Source organism: Elephantulus edwardii, unplaced genomic scaffold, assembly GCF_000299155.1.
Source record: "Elephantulus edwardii isolate Elephantulus edwardi_28Jun2011 unplaced genomic scaffold, EleEdw1.0 scaffold00058, whole genome shotgun sequence".
Lineage (NCBI taxonomy): Eukaryota > Metazoa > Chordata > Mammalia > Macroscelidea > Macroscelididae > Elephantulus > Elephantulus edwardii.
In genome coordinates this window covers 10,107,245-10,121,346 of record NW_006399808.1, presented here as the reverse complement: position 1 = coordinate 10,121,346, position 14,102 = coordinate 10,107,245, and the positions used below count along the sequence as shown (strand labels likewise).

Below are 14,102 nucleotides of genomic sequence, written 5' to 3'. Positions count from 1 at the left end.
GGGTAAGGTTCAGATCTGTTGTGCATGGAGTCACTGGGAGTTGTCTTTGATTCGATGGCACCTAAAAACAACAATAAGTGTGCTTTTAGGGAGCTCTGGTGGCCTAGTGGTAAAGAGCTGTGTTGCCAACCCAAAGGCACATGGTTCAAGCCCACCAGCTGTTCTGTAAACAAATGAGCAATCTCCTCCCATGAGATTAGCTACCTCTGAATACCCTCTGGATGGTCATCTGTGAATTTAAACACCCGCTGGAGGGTTAGCTATAAGTCAATTCCAACTTGATGGCATCTAACAACAACAGTGTCCTTTTAACCTAACAGGATTTATCACATCTGTGAACATTATATATGTATCACATGTGTGTGAATGTTATGTATGTGTTTTCTCTCTCCTGCTTGAATTCATTTAGAGCAGGGATTTTTATCCTGTACGTTTTTTAATCTCTTAAGGAACTTTCATAAAGGAGATATTCAATAAACCATTTTGTTGAATGCCATTTGCTAAATATATTTCTTCCTTGACTAGGACATAGATTCCAGCCAAAACAGCACAAAGATTAGTCATCAGTTAGTCATAAATTATGCAACCAAGAAGTAGGCCTAAATATTAGACATTCCTTCATAGCTTAGCGTCAAACTTCCTTCCCTTGGGTACAGTTAAAAGAGTTAAGCTTCCTCTGATGTTTCCCCCCAGTATAATATCTTGACTTTTTATTGCAACGTGAAAGATTCTTTTCATAAGGAAGAAAATATGGTGAAAATAGACAGTGTAAGAGGGAGCTGTGGTAGCATAGTATGTAACAAATTGCACTACTACACCAGTCTGCACATTTTTGGTAGTTTGAACCCACCAGCAGCTCTAAGGGAGAAATCTGCCCTTTGTGATTTATAGCCTCATAAACCCTGTGGAGGGTCCCTACAAGGCAGAATCGACTGGATAGCAATGAATTTTTTGGTTTTTTGTTTTTTAAATACAAGTTGAAAGAACCACCTTCCATTAAGTGGGTAAAGATGCAGAATATTTTACCCCCCACTCAATGAGCTCCAAAAATTAGAAAATATCTTGGACCCATGCTGATTTGCAGACAGCTGTGTTTTGAAACACATTTCCCTAATGGCCTTAGTTTTATATTTTTCTTCTCTATAGGGTTCCTCCTACTTCATTTTTAGAGAAACATGGGTTTTCATGTATTTTGAGAAACATGGGTTTTCATGTATTTTGAGAACTTGGTTCCTTTACTCTAGAGACTCTCCCAAGCTTACATGTTGCTTAGTCTATTAGGATTATGGTGGTGGTATTGTATGTGTCCCTTGGAATTGATCCCAACTCATGGCCCCTTTAGGACAGAGGAGAGCTACTCAAGGCTTTCTAGGCTATGACACTTTACAGGAGCAGATTGCCATGTCTTTACTCTGGAGTTGTTGCTAATGGATTTAAACTTCTGACTTTTCAGTTAGTAACCACGTGCTTAATCATTGTGCTACCAGGACTAACTGCTGGTAATGTAAATATAATTAAAAAATTGCAGTCACTTAATAAGATGTAAGTTTATATCTTACTCACAAACAGTCTGATGTCTGTGGTTGGATGGTAGGTTTCTTCTTTGTCGTGATTCAAGGACCCAGCCTTGTCCATTTCTTATGGTCCCTGAAAGACTTCCAAGTGGAAGGGGAGAAGAGGATGAGCAAAGCATAGACATTTCCTAGCTGGTTAGACCTAGAAAAGATGCACATCACATCAGCTTACATTCCACTGATAAAACCAAGTTCTGGTATCATCACTTATCTGTCTAGATACTCAAGGGAAGAGAGAAATGCAGGCCAGCCTTGGTTCAGAAGCCACCTACCAGCAACACCTCCATACTTTAAAAGAGTACAGAATCTGTTTGTATACTTAGCGGCCACTCACAATAGTCTGTTAGGTAGGCAGAGTAGGTTTCTGTATTGTAGAATAGAACAAAAGTACTGAAAGTTTAAGTTCCCACAGCTACTTAGGTATAGACATGTAGTGTGGAAACCAGACCACCTGACTTCCATTCAGTTACTTTTTCTCTACTATTACAAAGTGATCCTATCTTGGTTTAAAATATGACTCGACTGCTGATTCATTAAGGAGCTCTGATGGTGCTGTTAGTTTACCTGCTAACCAAAAGATCAGCAGTTCAAATGCGCCAGCTGCTCCTCAGGAGAGAGGTGAGGCACTCTGCTTCTATAAAGATTTACAGCCTTATAAGCCCAGGGAGGCAGTTCTACTCTGTCCTGCAAGGTCACTATGAGCTGGAATCAGCTTGATGACAGTGGGTTTGGTTTTTTGGTTTGGCGATTCATTACTTTAAATTGCGTACTATGACTTTTTTTTTTTAACTTTTTTCTCTAAGGAATGACAATGTCCCTTTATTGTGGAATAGCTTGCAGGAGAAAGTCTTTTTGGTGCTATAGGCTGCTGTCAACCTATATCTCTAAGACAAGGTGAGTTTATCCACATTAAACTCTAGTTATTCTGCCTTTGCCCCGTTAAAACTAAAATGTAAATTTCTCAGCAATCCAAAATTAAGGACTAAGGATAGATTACCAGAATTTAATTATAAGGCTGTTTAATACAGATTATTTATAACTGCAAAAGTTGCTAACAACCTGTTGTTCTTAGGTGCTATCAAGTATGACCTTTAAAGTGACCCTTTGAACAACAAAGCTGTCCTATTCTGTGCCATCCTTTCACTACCTGACACACTGGAGCCCCTTGTAGCAGTCACTGTGTAAATCCACCTCATCAAAATTCTTTTCCTTCACCAACCCTCCGCCTTTCCAAGCATCTTGTCCCCTTCCAAGGAATAATCTCTCCTAGCAACATGCCCAAAGTATGTGAGGCAAAGCCTCATCATCTTTGCCTCCAAAGAGCATTCTGGCTGCATCCTCTCCAAGACATACTTGTTTGTTCTCTTGGCCCTATATGGGATGTTCTGTGCTCTACTCCAACACCACAGCTCAAAGATATCAATTCTTTTGTCATCCTGTTCATTGTCCAGCTCTCAGATGCATAGCAAGTGATTAGGAAGACCTTGGCCTGAATCATTGAGAGTCAATTCATATTGAAAGCTATATTCCTTGATCTTCTGCAACAAGTGCTTCAAGTTCTTCTCACTTTCAGCAAGCAAGGTTATGTCATCTGTATAACACAGGTAATTGATTAGTCTTCTTTAGATCCTGATACCACATTCCTCCTCATAGAGTCCAGCTTCTCAAAATAATTTGATCAGCATACAAACTGAATAGGTATGGAGAGAGAATACAACCCTGACATACTCCCTTCTTAATTTTAAGCCACCATGTAGTGTTTTCTTACTCTGTTTCCGCAATAGCCTCCAGGTCTAGGTGTAGGTTTTAAATAAGCAAAATCAAGTGCTCTGGGATTCCCATTCTTCTCAATGTTAGTCGTAACTTGTTAGCAGTAGACTTGTTACAATTAACAGTTGGCAAACCTGGGTGCACTCACCAATCTTTACCAGGAAATTTGGATGACAGTTTTCTGGCCAACAGATTGGAAGAGATTCATATTTGTTTCCATTGTCAAGAAAGGAAATCCAACAGAATGTGGAAGATATTGAACAGTATCATTAATATCACTTGCTGAAGATCATTCAAAATCAGTCAAAAGATCATTCAAGAACTATACCTGGACTAGGAACTTCCAGAAGTTCAAGCAGGATTTAGAAGAGGCCATGACACCAGGGATATCATTGCTGTTGTCAGATGGATCCTTTGTCTGAAAGTAAAGAATACAGAAAGAATGTCTATTTACGCTTTATTGACTATGCAAAGATATTTACTGTGTGGATCATAACCATAGCAAGTTATGGTGAACAACCTAGAATATCAAATATCCAAGAATCTATCTAAAATGTTTCACACGCTAGAATATAAGTGCTATTAAAGTGCAGAGTGGATTATATTTGGGGGTAGGGGGTGGGGTTTGGGGAGGTGTGTGTGGGGGGATTGTGTACCAATGAGGGAGTTTTTCTTTTGCTTTTCAAGGAGAGGAGCAAATGGGGGGGATGGGGGAGGGGTTTGTGCGGGGAGAAGGGTGCAACTGAATGGAATCCCAAAATCTCTGTAGATGTTCATTGAAATGAAAAATAAACAACCTAAATTTAAATTTAAAAAAAAAAAAGAGCTTTTTCTTTTCCACTATGGAAAATTTCCGTGTACTTATTCCATGTAATAAATAGAAGTATTATTGAATACTTTCTCCTGTGAGGATTGCACAAGATCGGACAGGGTTCAGATCTGTTGTTCTTAAGGTCACTATGAGTCACACTCAACTTAATGGCCCATAACAAAAATAAATAAATAAATTGTTGAATAAGTGAATGAACATTAAGGGGAAATTAACTAAATTTTAACACATCTGTATGATAGAAAAATAAGCACATTAAAAACTATGCTGAAGGGAGCTCTGGTGGACTTGTGGCAGGAAGCTGCAGTGCAATCTCAGAGGAGTGAGGTTCAAATCCACCTGATGCTCTGCTGGAGAAGGAGGGGAAATCTCCTGTACCAGTAAGATCTGATTTCACAGTACACAAACAAAAAAATAGTAAAATAAAATATAAACTATGCTGAATAATTTATCATGACATTTCCAGGAAATAAGGTAAATAACCCTAAGACTCTCCAAAGAGTTTGATGAGAAGTAGAGGCTGTCATTGCCATCAAGGTTTTGGTGAGGCTGTAAATGGAAAGGGAGGGGATTGCCCACTTTTTTATTCCCTTTTAAATTTTACATTGGTTTGTGATATTGCCCATCTTTTTTCCCCCCAGGTAGCCCCTGATAGATCCAAACTGTCAGAGAAGCAGAATCTTTGTGTTAGTAGTGTATCTTTCCATAGCCTAGACCCCCAGAGTTCCCTAGAAAGGCGGACCAGAGGAGGGAAAGAAGAGCGGGTCAGCAGGGAAAGAAGTTCCCACTGTGGATATGAAACTACCAGCCTGCTCTCATACTGGAATTTAAACTTCTACCACTTACGTCATGTGGCCCAAGAACTCCGAACCTATGAAATGCATTTGAATAGTAGTCTTGGACTGATAATACCTCTTAGGCACTTTGTAGAAGCAGAAATAAAAACTCTCTGGAAAGATTAACTCACAACCAGGCCTTTGCACAAAGAAAGCTCTAGGGGATGTAAGTTCCCATTTTAAGGTGTAAAAGTGCCCAGGATGCTATCTTGTGTGAGTGAGTGAGCAAGCAGAATTGCAAGAAGTATTTTATGTATTATTTGACAGTTAGGTTGTCTGCAATTCTCAGACTGAGAATTATAACAAAAGTTACTGACTGGATAGAGTTTAAAAATAAGACTATAAAAATTCATTTAGAAATTAATGTATTAAGAAGGAATCAAAATCATGAGAAAAAGCAATCCTATCAATTAGTAATAATATGAGAAAAAATTTATACATGTTTAAGGAAAAAAAAGACTATAAAAGTATAACTTCAAATAATATACACCTCTGTAAGGAAGTTCTGCTAGCCTAATGGTAAGGAGTTGTGCAGTCAGTCTAAAAGCTGGCAGTTTGAATCCACCAGCTGCTTTGCAGAAGAAAGATGAACATTCTCCTCCTATGTGATTTACAGCCTCTAGAAAAAAACACTGGAGGGTCAGCTGTTAGTTGGTTCTGACTTAATGGCACTTAACAACAACAACAACATGGGTAGATGCATGATATTAATAAACAAATTGGAGAATTCCAAGAATGGTGGAATTACTGGTATTTTTTTCTTTTCTTATTTACTAATTGTATTTTGTAAAACTTTTATAGAATGACAATGTTTTTACTTTTATGTTAAGAAAGAACAGTGAACATTTAGTAATAAATATCTTTAGCCTCTCCAATCTTAGTATTGTGGTCCCCACACTAATAACTAATGGAGGAAGATTAATTTTTTAAAATAGAGCTTCTGATCAAGGAGAACATAAGGGATTCTGGGATCTGAACTCCAGTTCTAGTGAGGTCCCTGTCTGACACCTTCACCCGGGTGTTTCTGTTACGTGTTTTGCTTGTTAGGGTCATTAGGGCAAAGCACAGGTTGTACCTTCTCCCAGCCCCCTTTCTTTGAGAAGGCAGTGGTGCTTATTCTATTATTTATTATTTGGAAACTTCTGAGCGGCAAGTGTCTCTCCTTTGACATACATTGGGTATTTCCCCCAGGAAGCTGCAGTCACTCATAATAAGTTTAAAAATACCCTGGATCTTAACCTCTCGGGTTTCTTTTGTCTTCTGTTCTAAAGAGCTCACTATCTTCTCTCATCAGACAGGCCATATAGGTTCATAATGATGTCACTGGGGCTTTTATCATTTTTGCTTTGATTTGGTTTGTATCTTCATGTTGAACCAATTGTTCTGCTTACTGGTTTTTATTTTTTTTAAAAACTCCAAGATCCCACAGAGAGTATCTCTCAACTGTGGTTACACTTAAGAGACAGATATCTGCCATATGCCCAAGAGGCCATTTTGGGGTTTTGAGTAGGCAATAATGGTTACCAAGTTCTTAGAAGGAAATTCCACATTCATTCCACTGCGTCACATTGAACAGTCCTGACTGGATTCCGAAAGTTCTTGAGAAGACAGATACAGAACTTGCTCCTACACTGTCTTTTGCTGTTGTTGTTACGTGCCATCGAGTCGCTTGCAACTCATAATGACCCTATGTACAACAGCTTTGAACCCTGCTCTATCCTGAGCCAACCTCACCGTCTCTGATACACCTACCCCCATTATTCCAGTCACTGAGTACATCTCATCAAAAGTCTTCTTCTCCTGCACTGTTTCTCCACCTTCCCAAACATAATGTCCCTCTCCAAGGATTGGTCCCTCCTTGTAACATTCCCAAAGTATGTCAGACGAAGCCTAGAATCCTTGCTGCCAAGGAGCAGCCTGGTCTCACCCTCTCTGGAACGAACTTGTTTGTTCTCTTAGCAGTTTATGGTACAATCAACTCTTCTGCAGCACCACAGCACAAAGGCATCAATTCTCCTGTCATCCCTAGTCATTGTCCAGCTTTCTGATGCATAGCACGTAATTGCAAAGACTGTGGTCTATTAGAGAAGCCAATTATAGAATATTCTCTTTTTCTAAGTATTATTTTGGCTGTTGTTTGTTGTTGTTGTTAAGTGCCGTTGAGTCGCAGGAGACTTATAGCGACCCTGTGAAGGAGAGTCCTCAATGCTTGGGTGTCTTTCATCCTCTCTCCAGGTTCATTGGGTTTCCGGAGGCAAGCTATTACAGAAGTGGATGCCACTCCTCCTTCAAAGCTTGTTTTAATCAGGGAGCTCCACCCCATTCTGTGTCCACATTGGGTAACCAACCATTAACGCATTTTACACATCAGTGTCACAGTGTTCAGCCTCACAGCAACCACAATTACCGCTGTACGGCAACTTGTACACCAGGGCTATATGACCTAGAGGAATGTCTGAACAAAAACAATGAAAGATAGGTCTGAGGGCCGCGGATTAAAAGTTACCCACCTTTGGCTTGGTAGCATCACTTTCTGTCCACCGGGCCACCAAAAATATTATTTTGGCTACCAGAAATATTATTCTTACTACACAGGTCAGATGTGCATTTCACCTGCCTGTCAGTTATCCATTCAACAGAGACAAGGATAAGGACAATAAAGATAGATGTACATTTTGAAACAATGGTTCATTGAGGATAAGATTTGTTCTTTATTTTCCATAGACTGAGTGAAACAATGACTGAAGACAGAGTTGTGTGGCTTTGTCTGCTGTGGTACAGCATGCACTTGCTGCTAGGTTGTCTGTGGTTAATGTTTTATCATTTGTTTCCCTTCTGCTCCACTGGATGTAAATTCTTGCCTCATAGTATATTATTAGCAGAGTACCTTGAAGTTCAAGTCAGTAAATATTTATTACCCTTGAAGGTCAACTTAGTAAATATTTATTGAATCGAGCCATTAACTATGCTAATTACACAACTTGGTAAGGCAAACCCTGTGTCCTTAAGAAGCACAGTCTTGCAGGCCAGCCCTGTCTGTCAGTTTTTCATAGTGTGGTGGCTTGTGTGTTGTTATGATCCTGGAAGCTACACCACCAGTATTTCAAATACCAGCAGGATCACTCATGATGGGCAGGTTTCAGGAGAGCTTCCAGACTCTGAGAGACTAGGAAGAAAGGCTTTGTGATCTGTTTCTGAAAACTAGCCAGTAAAGACCTGTGACACACAGGATATATTCCAAAATGGTGCTGGAAGATGAGGTTCCAACGCTGGAAGGCACAATGGAATAACCACAACAATGCGCTTACCTATACCAATGACCAAGAGGCGGTACAGGATAAGGCAGCCCTTTGCTTTGTTATAAATATGATTGCTTTAAGTCAGAATTGATAGTCAGTGACAACAATATCAACAATAGTGAGGTAAGAAAGGCAGGAAGTAGAGTAAGTGTGACCATAGAAGTATGAACATGATACACAGTAGGAGAGAGGAGGAAATGATTGCATGAAACCACCTCAGTTAGGTTTTGGAACAAGTTAGAATTAAAAAAGAAGGAATAGAACCATGGTAGGAGAGAGATGAGAGTAGAATTCTTCAACTAATTAAATGTGATTTTGTAACATTTTTATTTTATTTCCCCAATACAGGTATATATTTGAACTGAAGGAAGATGATGATGCATGTAAAAAAGCCCACCGTACAGGAGCATTTTACCTCTTTCATAACCTGGCTCCTTTACTTCAGAAATTGGAGCATCAGCATCAATACCTGGCTCCCAGGCATAGTTTCCTAGGTAAGCCCAAGTAGACCAGTAAAATAAACTAGCCTGTTGCCATTAAGTACAATTTATTCCATTTTGAATCATTTCTAAATTCAGCTTGAAAGTCTGGCAGTTCCTTGTCAATATTCCAATGTTCAGTATTCCAGCCATATTAAAGTAATCTGCCACAAGATTTTACTTGCACGTGATATTAATGATAGTATTTTACAATTTCCGCTTTTTGTTGGATGACCATTTTTTGAAATTACACAAATGTGGATCTCTTCTAAGTAACTTGTCTTCCAATTTTCTTGGTATAGACAAATGAGCCCATCATGGTTACATTTGTTTGCTGAAACTTTTCAGTTGATATTCTGTCAACTCCTGGAGCCTTAATTTTGCAAATCTCTTTGATGTACCTTGGTCTTTCTTTAGTGTCATTTGTTCTTGATTATATGCTACTTCTCGAAATCATCTGTGACCCATAGTGACCCTATGTACTCTAAGCCCTGCCCTGTCCTGAGCCAGTCTCACTAATTCTGATGCACCAACCCCCATTGCCCCAGTTACTGTATCAATTCATCTCATCCGGGGTCTTCCTCTCCTGTGTTGTCCCTCCGCCCTTCCAAGCATGATGTCCTTCTCCAAGGACCAGTTTCTCCTGGCCATGTGCCCATAGTATGTGAGATGAACCATCAAATTCCTAACCTCCAAGGAGGAACATGGTTTCACCCTCTCCAAGATAGACTGATTTGTTTTCTTGGCAGTCCGTGGTATGTTCAAGACCCTTCTCTAGCACCGTAATTGATTCTTCTTCTGTCATCCTTAGTCATTGTCCAGCTCTCTGATAATTTTTCCTAGGAGTCTCAAAATTAGTTCATTCTTCCTAGAAGGGTAAAACTGAATAAAATTAATTTCTTTTGTGACTTCTTTGCTTTCTACCATATCTCCAGTGGATCCCCATGGGTCACTTAGACGGTTAGTTTCTGTCAGAAAAGTTGGAGAATTCCATCAGAAAACACTGAACATTATTGCACTGTTTTATGAACAGATAAATGTAGCCCTTCATGCACAGAAGGACAGGTTTTCTCTACATGCAGCATTCGTTTAAACAGATTGGGGTCTTACATGTGTATTCTACACTGGTGCAAAAAAGTAACATCATCTGGAGGCTGAATTATAGAACCAGGTTGATATCTATCATTTTAAATGTGAAAATTCTTTTCAGTGCCTTAGTAAGTGAGCTGGCATGCAGGGACTATATTCCCTTCATGATAGTATGTTATATTCTGGTGTCACAACTCTAAGGAATTCTTCTTTGGTCTAAAATCTTGAGGTTACTTACGAGGAGACTGATTTGGAGAGAAATTGGGCCTTAATGAAACCAAGATGTAATTAACTGGCCCCAGGGGCAGCGGCTAGAAGAAGCCAGATAAACTGGCTCCAAAGGAAATAGATGTTTTCCTACCATGTTTCCCACCACAATTATCTCACATGGCTTTGGATATTAGATTAAGAAATCCATAATATATGCAGCTGGTATCTCAAAGGTCCGAGGTTCTAGTCTACCCAGAGGTACCTGTGAATAAAACTTTGAGGAAACTAAGGGAGCTCTGGTGGCCTAGTGGCAAGAAGCTGAGCTATAATCCCTAAGGCAAGCAGTTTGAATTCATCAGCTATTCCATGGGAGAAGGATGGACAGTCTCCTCCCATGTGATTAACAGCCTCTGAAAACAAGCCAGAGGGTCAGCTATGAGTTGGTTCCAACTGGACAGCACACAACAACTACAATCCAAAAAAAAATCATCCACTGAGAAGACTGCAGAGTTCAGCTCTGATACACATGGAGTTGCCATGAGTCCAAAGCGGAGTCATTCAGTGGCAACTGGTTTGATTTTTTAGATTTTGTTTTCATTAAAGCCTCTATGTCTTTCTTTTCCTCCCTTCTCTATCTTTTCTATTTCTTAGAGCTGGAAAAGCTCCTGGGTAAACTTGGACAGGACACACAGAAGATAGAAGATTCTGTGCTAATTGGGTGCTCTGGAGAACATGAAGCATGGTTTGCCTTGGATCTAGGGCTGAATAATCCTTCTTCCACAAACGGTGTGTAACTTTATTCCTCACGCATGCTTCCCAGTGGTTTTTAAATTTTGGAATTTCACATACCATTAAAATGTCAGAGGAATTTCGAGGGGATATTAAAAAATATTACTGCCATTTGCTATCACCATCACCATTTAAAAAAATATATATGCTTTATGTTATAAGTTAGTTCACTTAGCTAAGGCTCTCCAGTCATACCAAGTTAGGTAATGATTTACAAAATCATTGCTCTTGTGTGCTGCATAGTATTCTATCATGTGAATGTACCATAATTTTCAATCCATTCGATTGTGTCTAGATATTTGGGCTGTTCCCACATTTTTGTGATGATGAATAACTCTGCTATGAACATTGGTATACAAGTCTCTGTGCCTCAGTTCTCATTTTCTTGGGGTATATTCCAAACAGTGGAATAGCTGGGTCAAATGGAATTCATAACTATGTTCAGCTCTCTGAGGAAATGCTAAACTTCCTTTCAAAGTGGTTGTGCCAATTTACAAGCCCAACAACAGTATATAAGAGTTCCTCTCTAATGTTTATTATTTGCTTTCCTGTTAAACTTTGCTACTGCTACTGGAATGAGATGATCTCTCATTGTGGTTTTGATTAGCATTTTTCAGATTGCCAGTGGTTTTGAGCATTTCTTCATGTGTCTGTTGGCCATCCAAATATTTTCCTCTGTGAAAATTATTTCCATAGCTTTTGCTTAAATACTGTAGAAGACCATTAATGTAGAATGTGTATCCAAATATAATGTAGAATGAGGATCTAAATGGGAGAGGAGCAGAGGTGTGATGATGGGCGGGAGTGGAGTTGGTGATGGTTAATCAAAACATCACATGATTTGATGGGTGGAGAGAGGGATAGGTAAAGGAAATAGGAAAGAGCCTATGTGAAAAACAATGTATACAAACTTTGTAAGTAAACCAGTGAATAATAAAAGTCATATTTTTTTTAAAAAAATAAGACTAACATTATAAAAATAGAAGGATAACAAGGAAAACATGTGTGGGGACTCCAGAGGAGAAGGGGAGGGAGCAGAGGGTTGAAAATCAGTAGGTGTGAAACCAACAGGGTTGCACAATTTGATGGATGGAAGGTGGGGATGAAGGAAATGGAAAAGATCTGTAGGAAATCTGAAAAGACAGGGTGATAATGGGTATAGTCCAATGGTGATTAATTTTATAAAACATAATTCATTGTATGAAACATAATATGAGTAAAGAATATTGTGAAACTCTATATATGCAAACTTTGTAAGCAAACAAATATAAAATAAAAAAATACCAGCAACACCCACCCCCCAAAAAAAGGACAAGGAAGCAAACAAAAAAGGTATACAAAAAATATCTGTTGAATGGAAAGAGTATGTGTGTGTGTGTGTGTGTGTGTGTGTACCATTTTAGTATTTGCTTTCTTAATGTAGTGGTGGTACACCGATGTTTATTATTCACTGTCCTTTTCTATGAAGACAGTGGTAGGCAGTGGTCATATGTTCCCCTTCCATTTGGGAGACCATAGGAATTGGATCGATTACATCTGCGCAAGGAACCACTGGAGAAGTTCAATATCAGCTTTGAAAACTAGGCCTGGGGCTGATTGTGGAACAGACCACCAACTACTCATATGCAAGTTCAAGCTGAAGCTGAGGAAAATTAAACTGAATCCATGGGAACCAATATATAACTTTGAGTCTATCCCACCTGAATTTCAGAACCATCTCAAGAACAGGTTTGAGGCCTTGAACACTAATAAACGAAGACCAGATGAGTTGTGGGAGGATATCAAGGGTATCATCCAAGAAGAGTGCAAACGTTCCTTATAAAGACAGAAGAGGAAGAAAAGACCAAAATGGATGTCAGAAGAAACTCTGAATATTGCACTGGAGCGCAGAGAAGCCAAAGCACAAGAAAGAATTCAAGATACTAAAGAGCTGAACAGAAGATTTCAAAAGGCAGTGCAGGATTACAAAGTAAAATATTACAATGAAATGTGCAAGAAGCTGGAGTCAGAAAACCAAAAGGGTCGAACTCGCTCAGCATTTCTTAAGCTCAAGGAACTGAAGAACAAATTCAAACCTCAAGTTGCTATAATCAAGGATGCTTTGTTGTTGTTGCTGTTGTTATGTGCCATTGAGTCGCTTGCGACTCATAGCGACCCTATGTACAAGAGCTCTATACACTCTTCTATCCTATGCCAACCTAGCCATCTCAAACACACTTATTCCCACCTCTCTAGTCACAGAATCGATCCATCTCATCAAAGGTCTTCCTCTCCTTCACTGCCCCTTCACTCTGCCAAACATGATGTCCCTCTCCAAGGACCAGTCCCTCCTTGCAATATGCCCAGAATATGTCAGACAAAGCTTCAGAATCCTTGACTCCAGGGAACATTCTGGCTTCACCTTCTCCAGGACAAACCTGTTTGTTCTCCTAGCAGTCCATGATATATTCAACACTCTTCTCCAGTACCACAGCTCAAAGACAGCAATTCTCTTTCTATCAACCCTAGTCACTGTCCAACTTTCTGATGCATAGCACGTATTTGAGAAGACTATAGCCCGGATGAGGTGCACCTTAGTCTCCAGTCTGACATCGTTGCTCTTCAGCACTCTTGAGAGGTCCCTCACAGCCAACTTTTCCAATGCAATTCATCTCTTGATTTCCTGCCTGCTGTTACCAAGAGTGTTGACTCTGGAGCCAAGTAAACTAAAACTGTTAACTATCTCAATCTCATCTCCATCCATGCTGATGCTGCCAATTGGCCCAGTGGTTAGAATCTTTGTTTTCTTGATGTTGAGCTTCAGTCCACATAGGAGGCTGTAGTCCTTGATCTTCTGCAGCAAGCGCTTCAGGTCCTCCTCAGTTTCAGCAAGCAGAGTTGTGTCATCTGCATAACGCAGGTTGTTGATGATTCTTCCACCAATCCTGATGCCACGTTCCTCTTCATATAGCTCAGTGTCTTGGATGATCTGTTCTGCATACAGATTGAAAAGGTATGGAGAAAGAATACATCCCTGGTGCTTTAGGCAGAATATGAAATGATCCAGGAGGTATCAAAAGAATATGGAAAGGCACTGCAGGAGAAACTCAGAGATGTCCTTCTTACAGATATACCACAGAAAGCTCCATGGTCTAAAGTAACTAGCAACAACACCAAAAAGAACTCAACACAATGATAGCAATAAAACCTAACCTTTCAATAGTCACACTGAACGTGAATGGTTTAAA

The 14,102-nt window shown here is 39.6% G+C and overlaps 1 protein-coding gene across 2 annotated transcripts in view; it reads left to right on the top strand.

The window, feature by feature from the left end:
- Positions 1-2,385: 2,385 nt before the first annotated feature.
- NUDT13 (nudix (nucleoside diphosphate linked moiety X)-type motif 13) overlaps positions 2,386-14,102 on the top strand; it is a 28,405-nt gene continuing 16,688 nt past the window's right edge. For both annotated transcript variants that reach the window (XM_006887546.1, XM_006887545.1), the window contains exons 1-3: positions 2,386-2,468; positions 8,657-8,802; positions 10,738-10,872. In XM_006887546.1, coding sequence (XP_006887608.1) covers positions 2,386-2,468; positions 8,657-8,802; positions 10,738-10,872 — 364 coding nt within the window. The remainder of the gene's footprint in view (positions 2,469-8,656; positions 8,803-10,737; positions 10,873-14,102) is intronic.